At 51.3% G+C, this 24,920-nt stretch overlaps 1 protein-coding gene across 4 annotated transcripts in view; it reads right to left on the bottom strand.

The window, feature by feature from the left end:
- Positions 1-4,702: 4,702 nt before the first annotated feature.
- The window catches only part of LRRN2 (leucine rich repeat neuronal 2), a 68,526-nt gene continuing 48,308 nt past the window's right edge, over positions 4,703-24,920 (bottom strand). For 2 of the 4 annotated variants that reach the window (XM_055109272.2, XM_034944641.3), the window contains 2 exons: positions 20,704-20,806; positions 4,703-7,733 (listed from right to left, as the gene is read on the bottom strand). In XM_055109272.2, coding sequence (XP_054965247.1) covers positions 5,366-7,507 — 2,142 coding nt within the window. In that variant the 5' untranslated portion in view covers positions 7,508-7,733; positions 20,704-20,806 and the 3' untranslated portion in view covers positions 4,703-5,365. The remainder of the gene's footprint in view (positions 7,734-20,703; positions 20,807-24,920) is intronic. The other 2 variants (XM_034944631.3, XM_034944624.3) reach the window with 1 other exon arrangement.

Below are 24,920 nucleotides of genomic sequence, written 5' to 3'. Positions count from 1 at the left end.
GGATAGTGACTTGCCTGTGTCACTGTTGTCTCCCTTGGAATGATGTGCTTCAACAACAAACACAATTAAGATGGAGTTGAAGGCCAGTCAAGATCATTCCTCACCACCTTAAGTGAGTGTCATTCTCACTGCAGGGCACTGATAGAGCTTACAAATGTGATGGCGGAGGCTTGATCTACATGAACTACTTTGCATAAGTACTTTGAAGAATCATGGGGAAATGGAGAGGAGTCAGAAGACTGCAAAAGAGCAAATGTGGCTTCAATTTTTAAAAACAGGGTAAAGGATAGATTTAGACAGTACAAAGGTGCATTTAGTGTCCATCCTGGCAAAATTCTAGAGGAAATTATTTAACCGAGGTGACAATCCTGGTAGCCTCTTATCTGGCCTCTTCACTTCTGCACTTGCGCACCCCAGACTCCCATGCTCTGTTCTCAGTCTAGCGACCAGAGGGTTCCCTTTAAGTCAAATCATGCCATATCTGCTCAGAACTCTCCAGGGGCTCCCCCTCTTACTGAAAGGAAAAGCCAGTCCTTCCAGTGGTCTACAGGGCCCAACACCGCCACCTGCTGCTTCTCTGACAGCAGGTCTCACGGGTATTTTTCCTCCACCCCCTCTTGCTCGGGGCACGCTAGCCTCCTTGCTCTTGGCCTTCACCCTTGCCATTCTCTCTGCCTGGATCACTCTTCCTCCAGACAACTGCTTAGTTCACTCCCCCATGTCTTTGCTGAAATGTTATCTTCTCAGTGAGGCCTTTTATGGCCACCCTATCAAGGCCCCACTTATCTTTCTTGACATTTTTTTCTCCTTAGTACTCATCCCCATTCAACATATTACATATTTTGACTTACTTCTCCTGTTCATTAGCTTTCTCCCCTTACTAAAATGCAAGGTCTCCAGCCTCTGGGACTTTTGTTTGTATCCTTAGTTCATAGAACAGCACCTATCGCATGGTCCTCTTTACTAAATATTTGTTGATTGCAAGGGAGGGAGGAAGATGGCTTGGGTAGACTTAGAGTTCACTAGACAAGGTGACCAACCATCCCAGTTTCCCCAGGACAGAGAGAGTTCCTGAAACATGGGACTTTCAATGCTAAGATCAGGAGAGTCCCAACTGGTCCCCTACACTAGACCAGCCGTTCTTCTCTACTTCTGTGATATGGTGATTAGACTGATGGTTCCCAGGAATGCCACACACTCATTACATCCTCATCTCAGCTCAGCCTCTCACAAAGTCTGTCTTGATAACCCTACAGATGAGATGCAGAAATACAGGCTGCAAGATAGTGTATTTGGGTGGTTTGTAGCTAGCTGAGTGGCCACACCAGACATGTTGATTAATGGACCCCTGTCAGGCTGGCGGGAAGGCTGCAGTGGTGAGCCACAGAACTGTCTCTGGGCCCAGTTCTGCTCTGTGACCTATCTGAGCCATGCATGAGGACACAGAAGCCAGGATTGAATTTGCTAGTGCACTAGGGAGGGAAAACTAATACACTCAACAAATTGGGTTAGGTTTTGAAATCATTTCAATAGAAAAAAATGATAAGCCATCAGCTTAAAATTTAAACAGAAGTAAGTATCATTTTCTTTCTTTCTTCTTTCTTTTTTGAGATGCAGTCTTGCTGTGTTGCCCAGGCTGGAGTGCAGTGGCACAATCTCGGCTCACTGTAACCTCCGCCTCCCAGGTTCCAGCGATTCTCCTGGCTCAGCCTCCCGAGTAGCTGGGATTACAGGTGCCTGCCACCACGCCCGGCTAATTTTTTTGTATTTTTAGTAGAGATGGGGTTTCGCCATATTGCCAGGCTGGTCTCGAACTCCTGACCTCAGGTGATCCACCCCCCTCGGCCTCCCAAAGTGCTGGGATTACAGGCATGAGCCACCACTCCTGGCTGTAAGTATTATTTCCTATTTAGGATTAAAAGAAAAAAAAGCAATCTGAAAGGTACAGAAGACACCAGGCTTAATAGCTGTTTTGTTTTAAACCCAGTACATTTAGTTGCCCACATGCCTGGTCTAGTGTTGAAGCTAAGACTTCAGATGTTACCTGTTAGGCTGTGTTAATGGACACATAGAGCCAGAGGAGGGCAGGGGATAGTCCCACTGTCCTTCCTCCTGCTCGAAACACACCAGAGCCACATGTCCAGCTCTGTACCAGGGGAGGGGCTGCTCACGTTCAGCTGCTCCATTTCTGGCTATTCCAGGACACAGCAACCCACAGAGTGCCTTGTCCTCACTCTCTCCAACTGGGGAGTGCCCCTGCGGTGTCATCTCTCTTTACAGAAGAGATGCCATGAGCTACTTTCCTTTCCCCACCTCACCTAACTTCTCTGCTGTAGCCTAACAGTCCAGGACCTGGGGATTCAGGTGAGACACAGATTAAGTCCCCATAACTGACATTTTCTTCTGAGAAGAAAGCATTCACATTCAAGGACTTGAGCAGCTCTGAGCCCCACGGCAGCTGAGACGCCACAGTGCGTCAAGTACAGGCACATGGCATCTGGGAGGCAGAGCTACATCCTCTGGGTTGGATGATTTCTGCCTTTCCCCAGGGGCTCACAGCTTGCAATCATTCTGTAACTGAGGAATCTGGTGGAAATGGGGGTAGCAAAGAGATCAGAGCAGGCAAATGGTCCTCTGGGGCTGGGAACACTCCCTCTTTCTACCTTCCAACTGCAGGCACATGTACGTGTCTTTTCAGCCTGAGGGATCTAAAGCCTTGGGACTTCTGGATCTGCAAGTGGTCCCTGTTTTGGTAGCTATTGACTGACCAGGGGCTCTTCGGTAAGTTCTGGGGTGGCAGTGGAGGTGATGATGGGAGGGTGTTACAGGGCTCCACAGGCTCTTACAGGGCTCGGGAGCTTATTTAAGGGAACACCTTGATTCTCCATGTGTCGTGGGCCAGAGAAGAAAGGCAGCACTGTGGATCTTCTGGGAGGAAAGGAGAGGCGTCGATTTCTGACTCCAGTTTTCTATGATCAGCACAGACTCTGTCCCACCTCCTCCCTACAGAGCTTCTGGATCCTGGAGGATGGAGAATAGGCTAAATTGCACAGGCCAGCTCCAGTCCATTGGCAGGGCTGCCTAGAACATGGCTGTGATGATCCCAAAGCTCAATAGCAGAGAACCCTGTGGGGTGCTAGGAGTGTCTGCCAGGGTGCCGCAGGGGAAGGGGAGCATGTGTGTAGATGTAGAAAGCATCTCTGCCATCCCCTCCCCTAAAGAATGTATAACATGGCCGTGCAGAAAAACACTTGTGAAAGGAGCCGCTGCCCTCAGGACAGCGTGTCATTGAAATGGGGGCTGAGCAACCCGTCAGAAGAGTGGGGAGGAGGGACCATCCTCCAGCCCCTTCCCAACTCTCTTCTGGAGCCATAAGCCACAACACTGTCTATGGAAAAGCTGAGGCCTAGAGCAGAAGGAGTGCAAAATCCCAGCTACTGCAGGCCTACGCCCAGTGGTTCTCAAAGTGTTGTCCTCAGTCTAGCAGCATCAGTGTCACCTGAAAACTGGTTAGACATCCAGGTTCTCAGTTGTTATCCAGCTCTAGTAGATGGGAAACTCTGGGGGCGGGACCAGCCATCTGTGTTTAACAAGCCCCACAGGTGACTGATGTAGCCTTGAGTGAGGACCTCGGCCAAAAAGAAGAAGGCTCCTACCGTGGCTCTTTGCTGATGGTCTTCGCAGAGCCTGCTCTCTTTGAGCTTCCTGAGAGAGGGACACTACCCTCGCTTAGGTGAGTGCTCCAGGTCCATGGGGCCTGATGCTCTGTCCCTGGTCTGGCTTCCGCCCGTGTATACATTTGCAGTCTTGATGGTGGCTTAGGATCTGCTTCCAACAAGTCTGCCAAATGTGCTCTGTAACACAGGGGGACCCTCCAAATGTGCATTGCTTTCTGTCAGTCTCAGGAAACCCATTCCCTTCCCAGCCTATCTCAGAAATGGGGAGTGGTGGCTCAGTGGCCTCTGGCTCTGGCACAGCCCCTTGATGGGTCCACAGTGGCCCCTCTGCCCTTGGCTCTGTTGGCTTCCCAACAGATGTTCCTCTTCACATGTAGTCCTAAGAACTCAATCAGTTTAAAAACAAAAAAACTAAAAAAGCAAACCATGCTCATTGCAAATTATACCGAAATGAAATGGACAGATAGAATGCAGTAATTTCCTTATCCCATAGCCCTCCCCTCCCTAAATCCTCTATCACCCCATGCCCTGCTCCTGCCCTAGTGAGCCAAAGTTCTTGCTGTTTTGATGATTTGCAATTCTCTGCATGACTCTGCCTCTTGGGTTTGTTTAATTAGAAATAGGCTGGGAAGTGCTTCCTATGCTCTGGCATGTTAATTGCTTATCAGAGAAGGAGAAGGGGTGACGGCATTTGGTGATGGAAATTTCCGCTCTCCCCATCTCAGGTTCGTCTCCATGGTTCTCTCCCACCCCTCTCCTTGCCTCCTGCGCTCTGCCTCCCTCCCTTCCTCACTCTGGTCGTTGTCACAGCCACAGAGACTCTTGGGGGTCAGAAGCAGGCCCAGGGGCCAGAATTCAAACCGAAAAGGAAAAACTGTCCCCTCTTTCACTCTATCCCTTTTCTTGTCCCTCTTCTCATATCCCAGCTGGCCCCCATGCCCATCACCCTCCAGGCTCTGAGGAGAGTCCAGAGCAGAGCTCCTTAACCACACTCAATACTCAGAGGATTATTTTCCTTTCGTTCCTTTCCCCCGTATTATTGTTATTATTTATTTTTATTTTTTACAAAACAGGAGAAAAGAGTGAATCGGGTTGGGAGAGGTGACACATTTCTCCACAAAGGTACAAAATTGCCTATAGAAAGTCAGCTTCGGAATGCCGAGCCCAGGCTGCTGAGATGAGGCATTCCTGGGCATCCCTCTCCCAAATGTCCTTCAGATCTGGCTGGGGTCACTCCCACATTGAGGGCAGCCCCCCGAGGTGAGATGGAGTGGCCTCCTTCAGCCCTTGCCCAGGAGGCACAAGAGCAAGCGACTGAGACTGTACAGAGAAAGAGAAGAGGAAGGGGTGCAGCCCAGGGACACAGGTAGGGGACAGCCAAGCCAGGCCCAGGAGCCTCTGGGCAGAGAGAAGATGGGGAGGCGGGAGGCTCTAGCCAGAGTCCCTCCTGTTCCTTGGAGATGTTCCTCAGAATGGCAGCAGAGGTGACCCTAGGAGGTAAGGGCAACTTTTTCGAGGCTGCAGAAGCACCCCCAGGGCCACAAAGCCCCATCTGTCTTGGCCCAGCTGCCAGGCCTCAAGCACGTGGGTCCATGTCCCTTTCCTGGCAGGGCATCTGGCCCAGACTGCTTCTCTTTTGGTAAAAAGTAGTCCTAGTGATTTCTCTACTGCTGAGAACAGGCTGAGCTTCAAGAATTTTGAGACAATGGTGGCAACAGTGTCTCCCCTTCTGAGGATCTGGGCAGCTTCCTCCCTGGATTCCAGGGCAGGACGAGGGGAGCAGACACAACCCGGACAGAAGGGGCACTCCAGCCCCAGAAAGCCCAGGCTGGAGGGAGAGGCCGCCTCCCACCCACACCCTTCCTGGGTTGGCCTGTGCCAAGGTGGGCCGCTAGCCCAGCTGCCAGGAGAAGGACAGCGAGAGCCAGGATGGCAATGAGCCCAGGACGGTCCCCTAAGGCTCTGTGGCAAGAAGTGGCCTCTTTGGTCCTGGCCCATACACAAGCCAACTGGGTGTGGGCATCAGCAAAGGCCACTTGCAGGCAGGCCCAGTACTCCGTGGCCTGAAGGAGGCGGGTAATGTTGTAGCTGTGGGTTCCCCGAGGCAGACGGGCCAGAGCTGTGGCCCCCTGGCCCCGGAGGGAGGAGGCACTGGACCAGGTGAGGTTGGTGGACACTGTGTTGGGTGGGGTGACCCAAGATAGCAGGATGTGATAGGGGTGGGTCTCCTGCACCCGGAGCTCCAGCCCCTGTCCTTCGTCCCTGCCTGGCTGGAGGAGAGCACGGCCCACAACCACACTAACCGTCTTAGTGTCAGCCCCCACCAGGTTCTGGGCCACACAGGTGTATAGCCCTGCCTCTTCTGCTGTCACCCTCCGCAGCTCCAGGGTCCCCTCGGGGTACACCCGGTACCTCCTGCCTGCATGGGCAGGTGTCAGTCGAAGCCCGGCTGGAGTGACCCAGTAGATCTCGGGTTCGGGTTCGGCCAGTGCCCGGCAATGCAGCACCATGCTCTCTCCACTGGCTACCTGGAGGCTTGGGGGGAAGCTTCGTGGGGAGATGAGGGGCAAACAGTGGTCCGTCATCTCCCGGAAGGGCACCTCACGGACCGGGAGGCGCTGGAGGTCCGGAGGCTCCGCACACAGGGTGGATTGTGGCTCGATGAAGCGGACACGGGTGCCCGTGGCATTGGCCCAGCGGATGACACAGTCACAGCGGATGGGGTTGCCGTGGAGACCTACCTCCTGCAGGTTGGGCAGGGACTCCACCGTCTGCTGGTGCAAGGCACTGAGAGCGTTGTTGTTGAGCATGAGGGTCTCCATCTGGGGCAGGTGGTGGAAGGCGCGGGGGTGGATGAAGGACAGCCGTGGGTTATTGGTGATGTCCAGCTTGGTCAGCTCGGGGAGGTTCACCAGGGCAAACTTGTCGATGGAGACCAGCTCCTCCATGTTGTTCAGCCCCAGCTCCTTAAGGTGCAGCATGTTGGCAAAGTCCCCCGGCCCTACCCGCTGGAGCGGGTTCTTGTTGAGGTCTAGGAACTTGAGCCCGGGCACCTGTTCCAGTGCCCGCCTGGGCACCCGGGCCAGCTGGTTGTCATAGAAGGAGAGGCTCTCCAGGCTTTGCAGCCCCTCCAGGGCATAGTCGGAGATCTCCCGCAGGTTCATGCCTGCTAGCACCAGGCTACGCAGGTTGGCCAGGGGCCGGAAGTTCATGTCCAGGATGGCATCTACCTTGTTGCCGCCAATCATGAGTATCTCCAAGTTGGGCAGCATTTCGAACCAGCGGCTGTCAATGGCCCTCAGGAGGTTGGAGTTGAGGTGCAGCCGCAGCAAGTTGCTGAGGCCAGAAAAGGCCCTGGGGGCGATGCGGTAGAGCTGGTTGTGGTTGAGATAGAGTTCCTGTAGGCTGGCCAGCCCTGCAAAGCTGTGGTCCTCCAGCCGGGTCAGCTGGTTCTCCTCTAGGTGCAGGCTCAGCAGCTGGGGCAGGGCATGGAAATCACAGTCTCGGGCATCCGAAAAGCTGTTCTGGGACAGGTCCAGCTCTGTGAGATTGGCCAGGTAGCCCAGTTCACTCTGGTCCACACGGACAATGCTGTTGCTCTGCAGGAGCAGGGTCTGTGTGCCTGCGGGGAGTGCCGGGGGGACTGCCGTCAGGAATAGGTCATTGCAGTCCACAGTGGTAGCCTCGCGGTAGGACGAGCGGGGCGTATACCAGGGCCGGATCTGGCAGGCACACTGAGGGGGGCAGGGAACATGCCAGGGTACCACGGGCACAGCGGCAGTGGCACCAGCCACCCAAGCTAGCAAGAGTGGGGTCACGAGAAGCCTCATGGTGGAGCTGCAGGGCAGGGGACCATTCACAAGAAGAGTCTGGAGTCCTGCTCTTTGTGTTTTGCAGGGTAAGGGTCAGCAACCCTGCCAGGGCCCAAGGAACCACCCTCCCAGGGCAGTCATTCTACACCGGGCGTCACTTCTTGCCCTCCTCAATATGGCTTCTCTTCCTTGTCCTCTGGGGCTGGGCCTGCTCAGTCATTGCCAGGCCCCATCAGGGGCAGCCCTGGAAGAAGAGGATGCAGAGTTAAGGAGGTTGCAGAGAAGCAGTATCTACCCCTCCTCCCGTGTTTGTTTGTTTGAGACAGAGTCTCATTCTGTCACCCAGGCTGGAGTGCAGCGGTGCACTCAGCTGACTGCATCCTCCGCCTCCTGGATTCAAGCGATTCTCCTGGCTCAGCCACCTGAGTAGCTGGGACTACAGGCACCTGCCACCACTCCTGGCTAATTTTTATATTTTTAGTAGAGATGGGGGTTTCTCCATGTTGGCCAAGCTGGTCTCGAACTCCTGACCTCAAGTGATCTGCTCACCTCGGTCTCCCAAAATGCTGGGATTACAGGTGTGAGTCACCGTGCCTGGCCCCTCCCATGTTTTTTGACTCAACAAGCCAAAGGAGCTGCAGAGGTAATGGCCAGGCCTGTCCTTAAGGCTTTAGTGTCCTTTTCTATGACCTGCTCACAGAGTGAGTGACTGTGAGTCTTCAGTGAAGGAGAGGAAGGTGTATGTGTGTGTATGTGTGTGTGTACATGCACATGTGTGTTTGGGAGGGAAGGAGAGTGGATGGGCTGAAATTATTGTTATCTTCAGAGTCCTTCTGAGCCCAGAGAGATGTGAGGTAGGTTCTCTAACCTTTCTTACCTCTTTCCTCCCAGCCTCCTTGGCTCACTGGGTAAATGGAAGATAAAATCATAAGTTTCCAGAAATTCCTCTGGCAGTGTAGGTGGGAGGTGGGTGAGGGTTGGTGGAAATAAGTACAGCTTCTAAAATCTGGGATGGGCTCCCCAGGACCCTAGAGGTGAAAGGCAGCAGACCTGACACATCCAGGCAGGCTGGGGTGTTCTGCTGCCCAGGATCTTCTGGGTGGGGATATTGCTTTGGTGTTTGCCAACTTCCCCACCCTGGAGGCAGGAGTTTTTCTCCTTTCCCAACAGCCTGGCAGAGTTGCCCAGGAGGAGGCAGTGGAGTTAAGAAGCCTGGGTCTGAGCTCCTCAGCTGTGCAGGTAAGACCTTCTGTGACCTGGCCCGGCCCCTTCACCTGGCTTCTCTTGTCACCACCCCACTTACCCGCTGCACACAAACCTTTTGGGTTGAGGTTACCGTGACATGCCACCCCTTCTGATGTCTCCTCCTCATTGTCTTCCAGACAACTCCTACTTGTTCTTCAACGCTCAACTTTAAGTTCAGTCACCACCTGCAGAAATCTTCTCCAAAACCTCCCCACCTGGCTGACTAAGGGGCTGGCTTTATGCTCTTGCAGTACTCATGCTTCCTACTGTCACAGTTCTGACCACACCATGGGAAAACATCTCTAACTAGAGACCTGTCTTGCCTCTTGTGCCTGTAGTACGGGATGGGTGCCCAGTGTGTGTTGATTGTATGAATCAATCTCTGTGACTCCAGAGTTCCTTTCTTCAGGAGATTAGACATCACCCCTGCAATCAACAATGCAAGCCACTGCTGTTTCCTCCATCCTGAGCATGAGGAACCTATCCAGTTTCTCTCTCAGATGCCAGGGCCATGAGGCAAGTCCAGCCTTGGCCTAGAACCAAAGATGGAAACAAAAAGGGGCCAGACTGTGTTGCCTTCTTGAGCCTGGTCTGACTCCTGAGTGGAAGTCTGATTCCAGGTAAGTTTTTAGCTACAAGTGTCAAGGAAATGCACAAACACTTACTGATCACCTACCATTGCTCAGGACTCTTTGAAGACTCTGAATGTCTTTTTTCATATGACTCTCATAACAGGTACATGAGATAAGCACTAATACCTCCAGTTTGCAGATTAAGAGACTGAGGTCCTGAAGAGGTTAAAGAACTTGGCTCAAGTCACATAGCTGGTGAGCAGCAAGATACAAGAATCAACCCAAGTCCAGAGGGCTGTGTGCCGTTTACACTTCACATCTGTGCTGCCAGGTCTGTCTGATCTGACCCTGCCCTGGGCCTCTGGAGGGTCTGGGATGCACTGAATGCTGCAGCTGCAGGCCGTGTGCCTGTTCTCGTCCCCTGGGGTGATGACTCCTTACCAGGCAGCTGCAGAAAGCTTGGAGCTATGTCTCCTGCCACCATCCAGGCAGGTGCCTCTCAGCGGGCCAGAGGGGCTCTTCACCTACCTCATCCTGCTTCCAGGATGCTAGGGCTTGGGAGGGGAGCAGCTGGAGGCAGGGTCCCCTTCCCTGAGCAGGAACACAGCAAGCCTATTTACATTTGACTACTTCCCACTTTCCTCTGCAGCTGTTTCTGAAGGTGGGAAAAACAACCGTGACTTAAAAGGCACAGAGGTTTTGCATAGGGGTGTGTGTGCACTGACACGTAAAACTCAGTGTAAACAAACACATGTGTACACATGCATGCATGCCTGCATACCTGTGCAAGGGGAACCCAGCTACCCAAGCCAGTGTATGGGGGTCAGGAAGCAGGGAGGGAATTTTGTGGTGGTCTATGTGGGTGGAAAGGATGGAGGGAACAAGCTGAGTCTCCGAGAGGTCCCTGTTGTGGAACTGGATCTATGGCCAGTAATCCTGCCACACTTACATACCAGAGACCCCTGACTGCCACCTAGACCTGCTGTGAGAGAGCAGACCTACCGGCAAATAGATCAGGACCCAAATCGCGGCCCTACCACTCACTACCCAAGTACCTGAGGCAAAGCTACTTGACTGCTCTGAGCAACCATTTCCTTCTGTATTACATGAGATTGTCATTGGAATTAAATGAGTGTGTTGCACACAGAAAGAACTGGACAAATGTTAGCTCTCTTCCAGCTCCAGTCATCCCTCAGGGTCAGGAGGTTCTCCAGCTATAGGACTTCTTAGGGGACAATAGAAGTTGGCTCCTAGGGCTCCTAGGGCTCGATAAGTTAGCAAGTGCCATGCTAGTTGGGGAGGCAGGTTCAAAAACACGAAACAACTAGGAGAGCCCAAGACATTTCCCAAGTGGAGAGAAGGGTGAGGGTTGGAGGAGGTGGAGAGGGGTCTTCAGCTGGGCCCCAGCATCTCCCTGACCTTTAGACCCTACCCGAGTCCAGTTTCCCTTCTTCATCAACACTTGGTTCTAAGCGCTGAGTCAGTGCTCAACTGCACTGAGGGGATCAAGGAACCATTTAAAACTTCATTGAAACCCTCCAGGCACTTGCCTTTCCCCTTCACCCCAGACTGCTGCCCCTTCCTTCCCTCCCCTGGTTGGGCTGGGTGGATGAGGCAGAGGTCGTGGCTCCTGGGCCAGGAGCCTGGGGCTGGGCCTCGGGATCCAGAGGCAGTGACTTGATGACTCACGTTCACACTGCACCTCTGACCCCAAGGCTTGGCAAAGGCCCAGACAAGTCCACCCCCTCACTGCTGAGCATGCAGCCCTTTCCAGGATGCAGCTCAGAGCTGCCCACTCACCTGCCATCACCACCTAAGGCTGCCTTGCACATGGCCCGCTCATGCAGGCTGATTAGCAGTTTCTACCGGGGAGCTGCAGAGAAAGCTAATTGTCTTTCATCTGTAATCTCCAGGGGTGATCAGGAGTTCAGACTGTCACGTGTATACTTTCCCCAATTGGATTCCGAGCTTCTTGAGGCAGGGGCCATATCTTACATGCTTTTTGTGTCCCCAGAGCACCAAGTGTAGGATTGAGCATGTAGCAGGTGCTTGAGAGTGGCTATAGTGAAATGTGTAGAGAACACGCATTGCATTTAATCCCCCCAACAACCCTGTGTGTAGGCAAGAAGGGATTATTTAGCCCCATTTTGCCAGGGAGGCAACTGAGAGTCAGAAACGTTAGGTGATTCATCAGAGGTTGCACAGCTTCTATGCAGTGGGGTCAGGATTCAAACCCAGGGTCTTTGACTCTACATCCTGCCTCACCAGCCCAGCCAATGTGGATCAGCACCTGTTTTACAGGAGCAGAGGGCAAGGCTGCCTCAGTTGCAAATCCCTTCAGAGAAAACCTGAGTCCTCAGCTCCTCCACGCACCTGCCCCCTGCTGGGCCCCTCAGCTCCTGTTCCTTGACTCCTGCCTAGAACAACCTCCTTGGGGGACAGTGTGGGGAAGGACACTGTTCCTGTGTGTGTGTGTGGCTGGGCCTGGAACCACAGGGACAAACAGAGCCAGCTGCTGCACACAGACCTCAGCCTGCCTTCTGAATGGGGGCTGGGGGCTGCTTTTTGCGCAGCCAGTGACTGCTGGCCAGCTGTGGGCTTCAGGGACAGGAGACAAAAGCCCTAGAGCCGTATTCCAAGAAGCAGGGTTGGTTGCCCACTCCAAGGGCAAGTTTCTCTCTTGGAAGGGCTGGTGCTGCAAACCCTGTCAGGTCTATGTTCTCGGGGCTGTTTCTGTGGATTTAGCGGAAACTGTGGAATTAATCCACAATGCCCCTGATTAAACTAAGACCTTTGGCAAAGGTCTGAAGGAAGAGTTTTGGAGACGCTGTCGCTACTTTCTCCCTTCCCTGCTTCTCAGGCCCCCGGCCCCAGCACAGCCCTAGTGCTCCTGCCTGGTATTGGTGGATGCAGAGTCTCCTCTCTCCTCTCCTCCTCCCTCCTCTCCCTGGCGGTTCCACCCCCAGCCCCACCGGGAGCTGAGGGTCCAGAGGGAGGGTGGCAGGCGGTGATCGATTGCCTGGCCTTGGCTGCTTCAGTGCCAGGACACCCTTCTCCCCACGAAGCTGCGGAGACAGATGGGCGGCATAATTGAGTGTAGCGTTGATAAACTCCGGCCTCCTCACCAGCAGATAAGCGCTGGGTGGGAGGGATGCTGAGGGTGAGGAAGGCCAGTCCTCCATCTGCATACCTGGCCTCCAGCTCCTCCTGGGAGGTGAACCTGGCCCCTCACTTCCACCTCCCATTTAATCACACACAACCAGAACCTCAGAGCTGGAGGAGACCTCAGCCTCAGCGTTTATCTGCTCTTCCAGAGTCTGAATTCCATAAATAACTTATGTGAAGGAGGAGTGGTGGGGCGTGAGCCTGGCTCTGCTGTTCGCTGTGTGACCTTGGGCAAAGTACTTAACCTTTCGAGCCCCAAATCCCCGAGCTGGGAATGGGGATAATGCCTGCACCCCTTCTGGAATTGCTGGGAGGAGTACGGGATGGAAGGTACATGAAGTGCCTGTTAGTTCCCTCTGTTGCTTCCCAGCATTGCAGCCTCTCCTTTCATCTTACCATACATTGGATTGGAGCAAAAGTAATTGCAGTTTTGGCCATGAATTTTAATACTAATACTAATACCTAATACTTCTCATCTCTCAACTTTTGTAATAAACTTAAAAAATATTGTTGAGGTATAACATATGTATGGGAGAATACATAAATGTCCCTGATCCCAACATGCATAGGTACAAGTACAACCACCACCCAAATCAAGACATAAACATTTCCAGCACTCCAGAAGGTTCCTACGTATGTGCCCCTTCCCAGTCAATATCCAGCCCCCACCTGGAGCTAACCACTGTCCCGACTTCTATCGCCGCCAAGCAGTTTCATCTTGAAAACCCAGCATTCCCCTTCCTTTTCCATGACAAGTTGGGACCAGGGTCTTTGGAATTAGGTTACTCTGGCATTAGGGAACTTTAAATCCACTTCATTCCTCCTCCTACTTCGAAGTGGGCTATAGCGTCTCAGAGTCTCATGTTTAACCAGTGATCTCCAGGAAGAGAGGCTGATTCTTCTCTCTCTTTCTAGAGTTCCCGTATCTAAAAATTGCTCTCAGCCTTGGGGCCCAGCTCTGGCCAGCATCCTCATGGCCTGGGCCTGGGAGTGCCATGCTGCCTTGAGGGAGGATGATGTGGGTGACCTCCTGGCCCCCGTGCCCTCTAGGCCTTCTCATCACAGAGTTCTGGGGCACTAGGCAAGAGGATGGATTGGGGGTGGCCAGGAAGGAGGGGCCCAGACCTGCACTCCTAACCATCCATCCCCTGGGTCACTCTACTCGGCAGTCTCAGAGGCTCCTCCCATTCTGCTTGTCCTAAATGCAACATCTCCTCCCACTGCCTGGCTGTGCTGCATTGGTCCCATTGCCATCAGCACCACCGTCCACCAAAGGCTGGAAATGCCCGCCCTCTTCATCTGCCCTCTCCCACCTCACACCCCCCACCAAAATGCTCACACCTACCTTCTCTTTTCACTTCTGGCCTTGTCCTGTACGGTGGCCTCTTTTGGGCTTTGCTGCTCACCTGAGAGAGGCACACTTCCCCTCACTGCCTCTCATTCCCAGACACACCACACCCTGGCTATTTTTCCTTCCACACCTTGGGCCTCTCACTGTGCCTGCCATGCCCTTCCCCAGCTTCAACTATTCAACTCCTCTTCAGCCATGAAAACCCATCCCAAATGCCACCTCCCCTGTGACGCTTTCCCTTAGAGAAGAGTGGTTCCTCCCACAGCTGCCCCGGAGACTCTCTGAACAAACCACAGTGGCAACTTCCTCACTGTTAGGCCATGAGTCTGTCTTCCCAACCAGACTGAGAGCTCCTCGAGGAAAGGATGGTTTGTTACGGATTTTTGTGTCCCTAGAGCCTAGTACTGTGCACTTTCCCTTACAGGACTGAGGGATGCTCTGCCGTGAACTGTGAATCACAACCCATTAGTAGGTCATGAAAACAATTTAACGTGGGTCACGATCTACATTAAAAAAATGAATAGAAAATATCAGACTGCATTGTATGCAGCCAGACTAAGCATTGTTTTGAGATGCTGCCCCCTATTTTATACACACGCATTTGTGCACTGGGACAGATACAAGGCTTTTTCTTTTTTCTTTCTTTTGGCCTAGGGCTGTAGCTGTAAAAGCTTGAAAACCATTACTCTGAGAATCTCTCTGTTGGGAAAATGAGTCCCTTCAACTCTAGTTGTTGCCACTGGGATGCTAACAGAAAGCAAAGTCTCAGAGGAAAGATGTGGCATTCCTGAGTGTCTTCCATGTACCAGGACTTCTATTTGCTAGCCACTTTATGTTCCTCATCCCATCCTTCTGTGAGGGACATACTTTTCAGATGAGAAACGTAAGCTCCGCGAAGCTAAGGGGCCGGACTGAGGTCCCACAGCAAGAGTGTGGAGGAGCCAGGATCCGAACCCCATCGCCAGCCCTTGCCAGTTCCATGATTCCGGTGCCAGCGCTCGCCTGACCTCCAGGGCTGTCATGGTGGGAAGGGACTGGAGGGCATCTGCTGGGCAAAGGTGAGGCTTCTTTGTTCATACTTGCCCTCCCCTCGTCTCTGGAATGAGAGGGGTCAGGGTTCCAGGAAACCCCCCTTGTTGGGCCTGGGAGGGGAGGGACTGTCCCCAGGCAGGAATCTCTGTCTTCCCAGGTCTCCTGGCTGGCCCAAGCAGAGAGTGTTAGAGCTCTGCTGCCTGGAAGGCAGCCTACCTCATTATTTCTTAATTAGGAGTGGAAGGTGCCAGTAGGTAGCACAGAGTCATTGCTGTCTGCGTGCACTGCACCAAAAAAGGCTGCAGGGGAGCCGAGCCAGCCTGTTGGGGGCACGGAGGCAGCTCCAGGCTGCATCTCACTGCCGCTTGCTGCCAGTCATTTGCTGATCCTCAGGGAAAACTTTTCTGACCCCCTGCACCCATTTCCTGGGCTCCCATGATGCCCTAGTGTGCCTCCATCCTAAACTGGCTGGCTTGCTGTCTCCCCGACCAGACTGTGAGCTCCTCTGAGGCAGGAACTGTACTTCAAGTTGCCAGTTCTTCCAACAGTCTGGACACAGTGGTAGCTCAGAGAATATCCGGAGAAGGAAAGAAAGAGGGAGGGAGGGAAGAAAAGAAAGGCAAGGCAAGTGGGGAGGGAGGGGGCTGGCTGTCTCAGAGCTCAGGTGGCTCCATTGCCTATGGGGTGGGCAGTGTCTGGGCTCAGACCCCCTGCCTCCTTCCTTCCTGACAGGAAAGAGACAAACATCATCCCAGAGCCTGTCTTCCCTGGGCAATACCCGGGCCACTCCAGACATGGCGTCTTTAGCCCTTCCTTGGTCACTGGCCCCCAGGTGAAGAGAGCATTTTTCTCTGACTCAAGTTCTTTCCTCTGGATTTGCCAAGCTCCTATGACAGTCTTCGCCCTTCTGAAGCTCTCTCAGGCTCCCCTTCCAGAAATCCCACAGGTTCCACTGACCTCTCTGAGAGCACAGGTGAGTGGTTGAATGGTGGGCTTTAGAGACAGCGCGGCACCAGAGTCCTGTACTGGCTGTGTGATCCTGAACCTCCTCACTGAGATTCTCATCTGCAAGATGGAGACAGACCTGCCTCATAGCGAGGGGGAATCTGAAAAAGATGTCTAGAGAGTGCCCGGTGCTCATTAGAGTTTCTGCCCTTTTTATCCACTTCGATTTGTTGGAGGCACTTTCCCTGGGGGGGCTTCGAGACCGTCTTTGTACTAGGCCAGCATCAGGCTGGCCTATCAGGGTACTTGGTCTCTAAGGCAGGCAGCCTCTTCCTTGGAACCTTCCCAGTGCAGGTGACACTCCTTCCTAACGGAGCTGCCCTGTCCGATGTCAACTATAAGCACTCCCTGCAGTCTCCAACCGGGGTCCTAGTTCTAGTCTTCCGGACAGCTCTAGGACTCAGTTCATTTAAAGATCATTGGTGTTGGACACAACTCTCACCCAATAAACAACTCAGCACCAGCTCCTCCTGGCTTAGGGGAGCAGCTCCTCTGCTTCCCCACATGCTCTCCAGAAGGGTCGAGAGCGCCCCTCCCAGAAGAGTTCTAAATGTCCCAGCTGATGGCCTCCCATAGACATTCCATGCTGGCCACAGTTGCAGGCCTCAGATGGGCAGCCAAGCCCAGTGCTGACCCATGAGCTTCTCCACCTCTCTGCGTCAGGAGTCAGGTGGGGGTGATGAACAGACCCTGTAGCATGGCTCCTCTAGCAGTCTGGGCCCCAGGACATCCCTTTAGCCCCAGTGGATCCCTGGGACAGAGGCAAGGGCAGGGGGGAAGGGGAGGGAAGACCCAAGAGCAATACAAGCGATAGTCTCTCCTGTCCCACGCCTTCGCACATGCAGGGACCTTGCCACAAGTCCCCTTCCTCACCCGCATATCTGGGGAATTCCTTTCCATCTCTGAAGTCATAGTTTATGCTGTACCCCTATGTGGTCTTCCCTGACGACCAGGCTCTACCACCAACTCAAAATAATCAGTCCCTTGCTCCTTCCTCCACCCTCAAGGATCCACATCCGCAAAGAAAATGTGCTACATATACACTGATATGGTTTGGCTGTGTCCCCACCCAAATCGCCTCTTGAATTGTACTCCCATAATTCCCGCATGTTGTGGGAGGGAGATAATTTGAATCATAGGGGCAGTTTCCCCCATACTATTGTTGTGGTAGTGAATAAGTCTCACAAGATCTGATGGTTTTATCAGGGATTTCTGCTTTTGCATCTTCCTCATTTTCTCTTGCCGCCACCATGTAAGAAGTGCCTTTCACCTCCTGCCATGATTCTGAGGCCTCCCCAGCCATGTGGAACTATAAGTCCAATTAAACCTCTTTTTCTTCCCAGTCTCAGATATGTCTTTATCAGCAGTGTGAAAACAGACTAATACATGCACCATGGAATACTACACAGGCATCAAAAGAACATGGCCTTTGCAGCAGTGTAGGTGGAGCTGGAGGCCATCGTCCTAAGCAAATTCACGCAGGAACAGAAAACCAAATACCACATCTTCTCATTTATAAGTGGGAGTTAAGTATTGAGCACACATGGACATAAATATAGGACCAGCAGACACTGTGGACTACTAGAGGGTGTGTGGGGGGGTTAAAAACCTATATATCAGGTATATGCTCACTACCAGGGTGACAGGAGCCGTACTCCAAACCCCAGCATCATGCAATTTTCCTCAGTAACAAATCTGCACATGGACCCCCTATACATAAAATAAAATTGAAATAAAAATCCACATCAAATACAATGCTCATCTTCTGTCTCTCAGACTGCAAGCTGCTCGAGCACAGGGACAGTGGCTTTATGGCCCTGGATGAATAGAGGGAAGCACCACTGCTTTCCAGGTGAATGGGGCCTTAGTTAAGGAGGTTTGGGTTTCCTGCCTCCAAGTGTCAGTGGTACTGAGGAAAGGACCCTCAGGGAAGGGCCGGGTGGGGGTGGGTGAGGCCTGGTCAGAGGGGCTGGGCTCTGGCGGCTGAGGAGACAGGGAGGCAGAGAATGGGGAGCAGCCCAGTTAAACATGGAGAAAGGCCAAGCCCCTTCTAATGGAAAAGGAAAATAAAATCAGAATGAAAATTGATGAGGCGGAGAGAAAAAGAGACTCATTTCATCAGCAGGTTTGCCAGATGAAGCTCTAGATAAGTCACGCCGCGGAAGGAGTCCTGGTCTCGGGGGCGCTGCCTGCTCCCTGTCAGCTGTCCAGGCAGCCCGGAGATAAATGGCTGCAGCTGAGGCCGGGGTTTGTCTTTCCTCCCCACTAACCGCAAGACAATGGCCTGTCCGTCCTGGCCACCTCCTCCAATGCCCTGGCCATTCCCTTCCCCAGGACCTCTCCTGTGCCCCTCCCCAGTCCCACAGGCCTCTCCCTGGGCAGTCCCTCTGCACTCCCCCTTGCCAGGGCAGGCCGGTGGACAGTGTTTCTCAGAGGCTGCTTCCTGCCTTCCACTCCTTACCCATCTCCAAAGCCAGATGGGGGAAGCAGGGCTGGTAGATGCAGCATGGGACAGGACTGGCTCTACTCCTGGCCTGGGGACAGACTTTGGATGGTGTCTTCTTCCTTCTCTAGGTCTTGGGTTTCTCATCTGCAAAATGAGGGAGTTGGGCTACAGCAGCGGTTCTCATACTGTAGTCCCCGGACCAGTAGTATACGCATCACCTGGAAACTTGCTAGAAGTGCGAGTTCCTTGGCCCACCCAAGACCTCCAGAATCAGAAACTCTGAGGGTGGGCCCTAGTCTAGTCACCTGTGTTTGAACAAGCCCTGCAGGTGGTTCTGATGCATGCTGAAGTTTGAGGATTGCTGGCTAGCTCATCTCTAACCTCCTCTCCAGCTCAGATTAGAAGTCTACAAACCAAGAAGAGTGATACCTAGAGTGTTCAATCTAATATATATATATATGTGTGTGTGTATATATATGTGTATATATATATATGTGTGTATATATGTGTGTGTGTGTGTGTGTATATATATATATATAGAGAGAGAGAGAGAGAGAGAGAGAGAGCTGCTTATACCCTGACAGATTAGGTTGGGTATTCAAGACTCCCTTCACCTCCTCTGTCCTGGCCACAAGGGAACTCTTATCCATTGAGCATGAAATAGATCCCTGACCTTATCCCAGGCACTGTAAGTATGTGAGGGCTGCAAATACAAAGTTATGAGGAGGGCAGGTGGGGATTCACAGGTTAAAAAGAAAACTAAACCAGTGTACTAGAGGATGATAAAAGTTGTCACAGAGCAAGGGCAGCAGGGCACAAGCTAGGGGAGACAGCATGATTCTACCTCGTGTAGGAAGTTAGACAAACATTCAGAGGAATTTACTAAAAAATCACTGTACGCTAAAAATGGCTGAATTTGATGGTATGCAAATTATACTTCAATAAAGCCATTGAAAAATTCACAGGGGTAGTGTTGCTGGGAATCCATAGGCCAGTAATGCACAGATAGGAGACACTAGGAGCAAAGGTCCCAAGATTCAAACATATGAAGTGAGTTCCAAGCAGTGAGTGGCTCCCCGTGGGTCTTGAGAGTGTGGGTGATGTGATGAAGATGTTGGAGCAGCAAGTCAGAGGCAGAATGGTCTGGACACAATACCCAGGCAGAGGCCAGCCAAAGGAGGCATATAAGGCAGTAACCAGCTGGGAGCAGTGGCTCATGCCTGTAATCTCAGTGCTTTGGGAGGCCAAGGGAGGCTCATTTGAGTCCAGGAGTTTGAGACCAGCCTGGCCAACACAGTGAAACCCTGTCTCTACCAAAAAACAAACAAACAAACAAAACACCTATGTGGGTGTGGTGGCTCATACCTGTAGTTCTAGCTACTTGGGAGGCTGGGGTGAGAGAATTGCTTGAGCCCAGGAGTTCAAGCCTGCAGTGAGCTATGACTGCACAACTGAACTACAGCCTTGGCAACAGAGCAAGACCCTGTCTCTAACAATAAAAGCAAACTTAAACCCAAACAAACAAAAGGCAATAGCTACAACAGCCATCAATAATAATAGGCTGTTCAGATCAAATGCACCTTGCAATTAAAATTCTTCCATATTGGCCGGGTGTGGTGGCTCACACCTGTAATCCCAGCACTTTGGGAGGCCAAGGTGGGCAGATCACTTGAGATTAGGAGTTTGAGACCAGCCTGGCAACAAGGTGAAACCCCGACTCAATTAAAAATACAAAAATTAGTGGGCCTGGTGGCATGCACCTGTAATCCCAGCTTCTCAGGAGGCTGAGGCAAGAGAATCACTTGAACCCAGGGGGTGGAGGTTGCAGTGAGCCGAGATCGTGCCGCTGCACCCCAGCCTGGGTGACAGAGTGAGACTCTGTCTCAAAAAAAAAAAAAAAAAAAAATTCGCCACGCGCGGTGGCCCACGCCTGTAATCCCAGCACTTTGGGAGGCCGAGGCGGGCAGATCACAAGGTCAGGAGATGGAGGCCATCCTGACTAACACGGTAAAACCCCGTCTCTACTAAAAATACAAAAAAAGTTAGCCAGGCATGGTGGCGGGTGCCTGAAGTCCCAGCTACATGGGAGGCTGAGGCAGGAGAATGGTGTGAACCCGGGAGGTGGAGCTTGCAGTGAGTCAAGACCACATCACTGCACTCCAGCCTGGGCGACAGAGCGAGACTCTGTCTCAAAAAAAAAAAAAAAATTCTTCTGTATTCACAATCCTATGTTGCTATGGTCTGAATATATCCCACAAAATCCATGTATTGGAAACTTATTCCCCAGTGCAACAGTGTTGGGAGGTGGGGCCTTTTGGGATGTGTTTAGGTCATGAAGAAATAAATTACTGTTTTAAAAGGGCTTGACGGAGAGAATTTTTTTTTTTGGTCTGTCTACCTTCTGCCATGTGAGGAAACAGCATTCGAGGCACCATCTTGAAAGCAGACAGCAGCCTTCACCAGATGCTGGCACCTTGTCTTGGACTTCCCAGCCTCCAGAACTGTAAGAAATAAATTTCTATTCTTTATGAATTACCCATTCTGTGGTATTCTGTTATAGCAGCACAAATGGACTACGATGTATGTGATTCTCACGGTAGCCCTCTGAAGTCAAAGGGGCCATTATCCTCATTTTAGTGGAAAGAAGATAAGTGACTTGTCCAAGTTCACACCTAAACAAGTAATGAGGCTGAGGCCAGAAGATACAGTATGCTTCCAAGTCCAGTCTTTATTTTTCCAGTGAGAGGGCAATGATAATAATGGTAGTCATTGACTGAGCACTGATTAGTAGCCAGGCCTTGGGCTAGGTGCCTCACCAGAGTGATTGTGTTGAATGCTCACAGTAAGAGCGTGATGTGGAAATTACTAGCCCCACTTCTCAGATGTGAGAGGTAAGGTACCAAGCCCAGAATATTCAGTTGGTAAAGCCAGGACCCAAACTTGCTTCTGGCTGGCCCTAACACCTGTGCTCTAAACCCCGATCCCACATCACCCTCTCCAGCCCCCGCTGCCCAGCTCTCCTTCCACTTCCTCAAGCCTGGAATAGAATGAGGAGATTTCCAGTTGACTTATTCAAGCTCCGTTGGGCCTGGGCCAACCCAAGAGAAAGAAACTGGCCCCTGGCCTAAGCTCAGCAGCCCTTCTTCAAGAGAAGGCCCTTTCCAATCTGGCAGAGGCTTCCTCTCCTCCACACCCATCCACGCCTTCCGAGCCCAGTGCAGCCGCTGCAGGACCAGCGGCTCCCAGAGCCCCCAAGCCTGTGGAAGGAAATGCTTCCATCTGTGATCAATAACAGGCATAATTCAATGACTGTGGCAAGTACAAAAGAGTGTAGGTTAAATCAATATTTAGAAGCTTTGAAATTAAACTAATTAAGAGCAAGCCTTAATGATTTTTACTGTCTGGGAATAAAAAAGACAAAAAGCCCACCTATATTTCATGATTTTACTTTAGTAGCTTGTAATAATTTGGGAAGAGCAGAAAATGAAAAGTGCTCTCAGCCAGCCCTACATCCTGAATTGCAGGGGAGGGGAGCACCTAGTCCTTGGGAATAGAAGACGTGGAGGAGAGAATGAATGGGATGGAGCCCGCTGTGCAAACAGCATGTTGTAAAAGGCCCTTGGCTTGGAAGTCAGGGACTGTTATGGGTTGAAGTGTGTTCCTCAAAAAGATATAGTGAAGTCCTAACCCCCAGTACCTGTAAACATGACCTTATTTGGAAATAGGGTCTGAAGATGTAATCATCTGATGATGAGGCTGTTACGGAAGGCCCTAATTCAATATGACTGGTATCCTTATAAGAAAAAAAAAGCCATGTGAAGACAGAGGCACACAGGAAGGTGCCATGTGCCATGGAGACAGATGGAAGTGCTGCAGCTGTGAGCCAAGGAACACCACCAATTGATGGCCACCACCAGAAAGCAGGAAGAGGCAAGAAAGAATCCTCCTCCACAGGTTTCAGAGCAAGGATGGCCCTGCCGACACCTTGATTTTGAACCTCCAGCCTCCAAATCTACAAGACAATACGTTTATGTTGTTTTAAGCCATCCAGTAACATAGGCATCCTGAGTTCTAGTTCCCACTCTGCTACTTACTAACTGTGCAAGCTTGGGCAAGATGCTTTATTTCTATGAGCCTCAGTTTTCTCTACTGAAAAATGGGACTAAGACTAGTACTATCCCTTTTTTACAGAGACGTACAGCTCAAATGAAAATATGAGTGTGAAATATGCATGGTGAGCTGAGAAGTGCTATACAGATATGACCTAGGCTCACTGCATAGTGGAAAAAATCTGGGAAGGGGTTCAGGAGCGATTGGTCAGGTGGGCAGGAAGTTTCCTGCCTACTCACAGGACCATTCTAAAGATCCGATCAGATCACAGGTGTGAGTTCACTCTGCTTTGTTAGAGATATATGCATAAAAGATGTTTTTGTTGTTCTCAACAAGGATCTTATTTGCTGACTACTGAACCCTAGTTTTCTCATCTGTAAAATAAAAGCGTTGGACAATATTATTTTAAGGGTATTTTCCAGCATTATTCTCTGGGCTTATATATATTTACATATAAGTAAATATTAATATATAAATATTTTAAATGTAATGTGTCTTGGCAGCCCCAACCTTGTTCTCATCCTTAAACCTCTCTCCGCAGCCCAGTACAATTGAGAGGGTGTCATCCTAGCTCATGGAGAGAGGTCAGGACTACTCTGGGGCTTTGCTCACCTCTGCTCCCTGCTGCAGGGTTTAAGGGAGAGAGAACCACAGCAGTTGTCCAGTCCTCTCTTGAGTGTACCAGGCACGAAGGGAACAGGAAACCATGCAGGCAGCAAATAAAATCTCTATCGATCACGAGATGGCTGGTATCCCAAGCCTGGCTGGCTCCCAGAACCGTTCATCTTAAATAAATGTTCCTAATGACCCACTCATACTTAACACCAGAGCTCTGTCTTAAAGTGCAGTGGAAAAGGGCAGCTGAGCAAGGAGCTGCTGCTGCTCTGCTGAGCCTCTTTCTTGGCTGCAAAGGTAGAAGGTTCTCAGGTGGTCTCAGAATTTTGGAAGGAGCTGCACCTTGCAGCAGTGACAATCCCAAATGGAAGGACCAACCTTCCTGCCGTGTAACAACCAACATTCTTCCAGGACGAGCATCGCTGCAGGGAATGAGCATCTGTTGGCACATCGCCCTCACAGGGACAGGCAACAGCAGCAGCATCACCAGGAATATCAACTCATTATCACAATGCCATCGTGAGATTTACCTTCACCATCACTACGGTCAGCACACCTGCAGCCGGCCATCTCTGTTAATGTCACCAGCCCCATCTTTGCCATATGAATCCCCTGCTCGCTGCCATGACCACACTCACTTAACACCTTCCACGAGCATCGTCATCTCCTCCAGCCACTGTCACAATCCTGGTCATCATAGCTACCCTGATCACCATCAGAACATGCGTATGGCCTCATTGCTGTGATGCGTACAGAACCTGAAACAGACGCGGCTTCTGTAATTGGGAAATACACATTGGATAATGAGATCCCCCAATAATGCTAACATGAAAATAAGTGGATTCGCATGCACACAGAGGGGCACACTAAAAGAAGGATGACCATGGACATAAAAATGACAATCATTTGCATCCTGTTATCTCTGTTTTTCAACTCTGGCTGCACCATAGAATTACATGGGGATCTTTTAAAATACACTAATGCTGGCCAGGCACAGTGGCTCGTGCCTGTAATCCCAATACTTTGGAAGGCCAAGGCGGAAGGATTGCTTGAGCCCAGGAGTTTGAGACCAGCCTGGGCAACATAGTGATCTGAAAGACTTAGGGGCATCCGCACAGAGCAGAGCTGGCCAACTGGTCTTGCTGTGGGCAGTGAGCTACAAGGTGCATGCCTATAGTCCTAGCTACTCAGGAGGCTGAGACAGGAGGATCCCTTGAGCCCAGGAGGTCAAGGCTGCAGTAAGCCATGATCGCATGACTGCACTCCAGCCTGGGAGACAGAGGGTGACTCTGTCTTTTAGAATAAATAAAATAAAATATATTGATGCCTACCTCCCACTCTAGACCAATTAAATCAATCTCTGAGGCACAGGATCCACACATGGTGTTAAAAAAACTTCCCAGGATTTCTTTGTAAATTTTATGTCAAAAGAAAAACATTGTAAGCAAAAATTGAACCCCATAGCTGTTGATACTGAAATATTTAGGGAAAAGTGTACTGATGTCTGCAATTTACTTTGAAATGCACCAAAATTAAGATGGATTGATAGATAGAGGAATGGATAGTTGGAGAGAGAGGTGATAAGGCAAGTCTAATAATAAGGTTAATGGTAGAGTCTAGTTGGTGGGTAGATGATTGCTCACTGTAAAATTCCCTTTACTTTGCGGTATGTTGGAATTTTTCACAATAAATTATTGGGGGGAAAATCCCCAAATGGTTTGAATGTGAAGCCAGGACTGAGAACTATTACTTCTGAAGGAAAAATCCATAAAGCAAATGAGCTTCTCTTTCCTCTGCCGTCCACATGTGAGAGAACATCCCTACTTTCTCATCAAACCAATCAGATCTAGCCCAATGCTTTCTAGCCCAATGCTTCCCAGCCCAATGCTT

The sequence above is a fragment of the Pan paniscus genome, chromosome 1 (assembly GCF_029289425.2).
Source record: "Pan paniscus chromosome 1, NHGRI_mPanPan1-v2.0_pri, whole genome shotgun sequence".
Classification (NCBI taxonomy): domain Eukaryota; kingdom Metazoa; phylum Chordata; class Mammalia; order Primates; family Hominidae; genus Pan; species Pan paniscus.
Note: the sequence above shows the minus strand (reverse complement) of the source record. Positions and strands in the feature narration are given on the sequence as shown.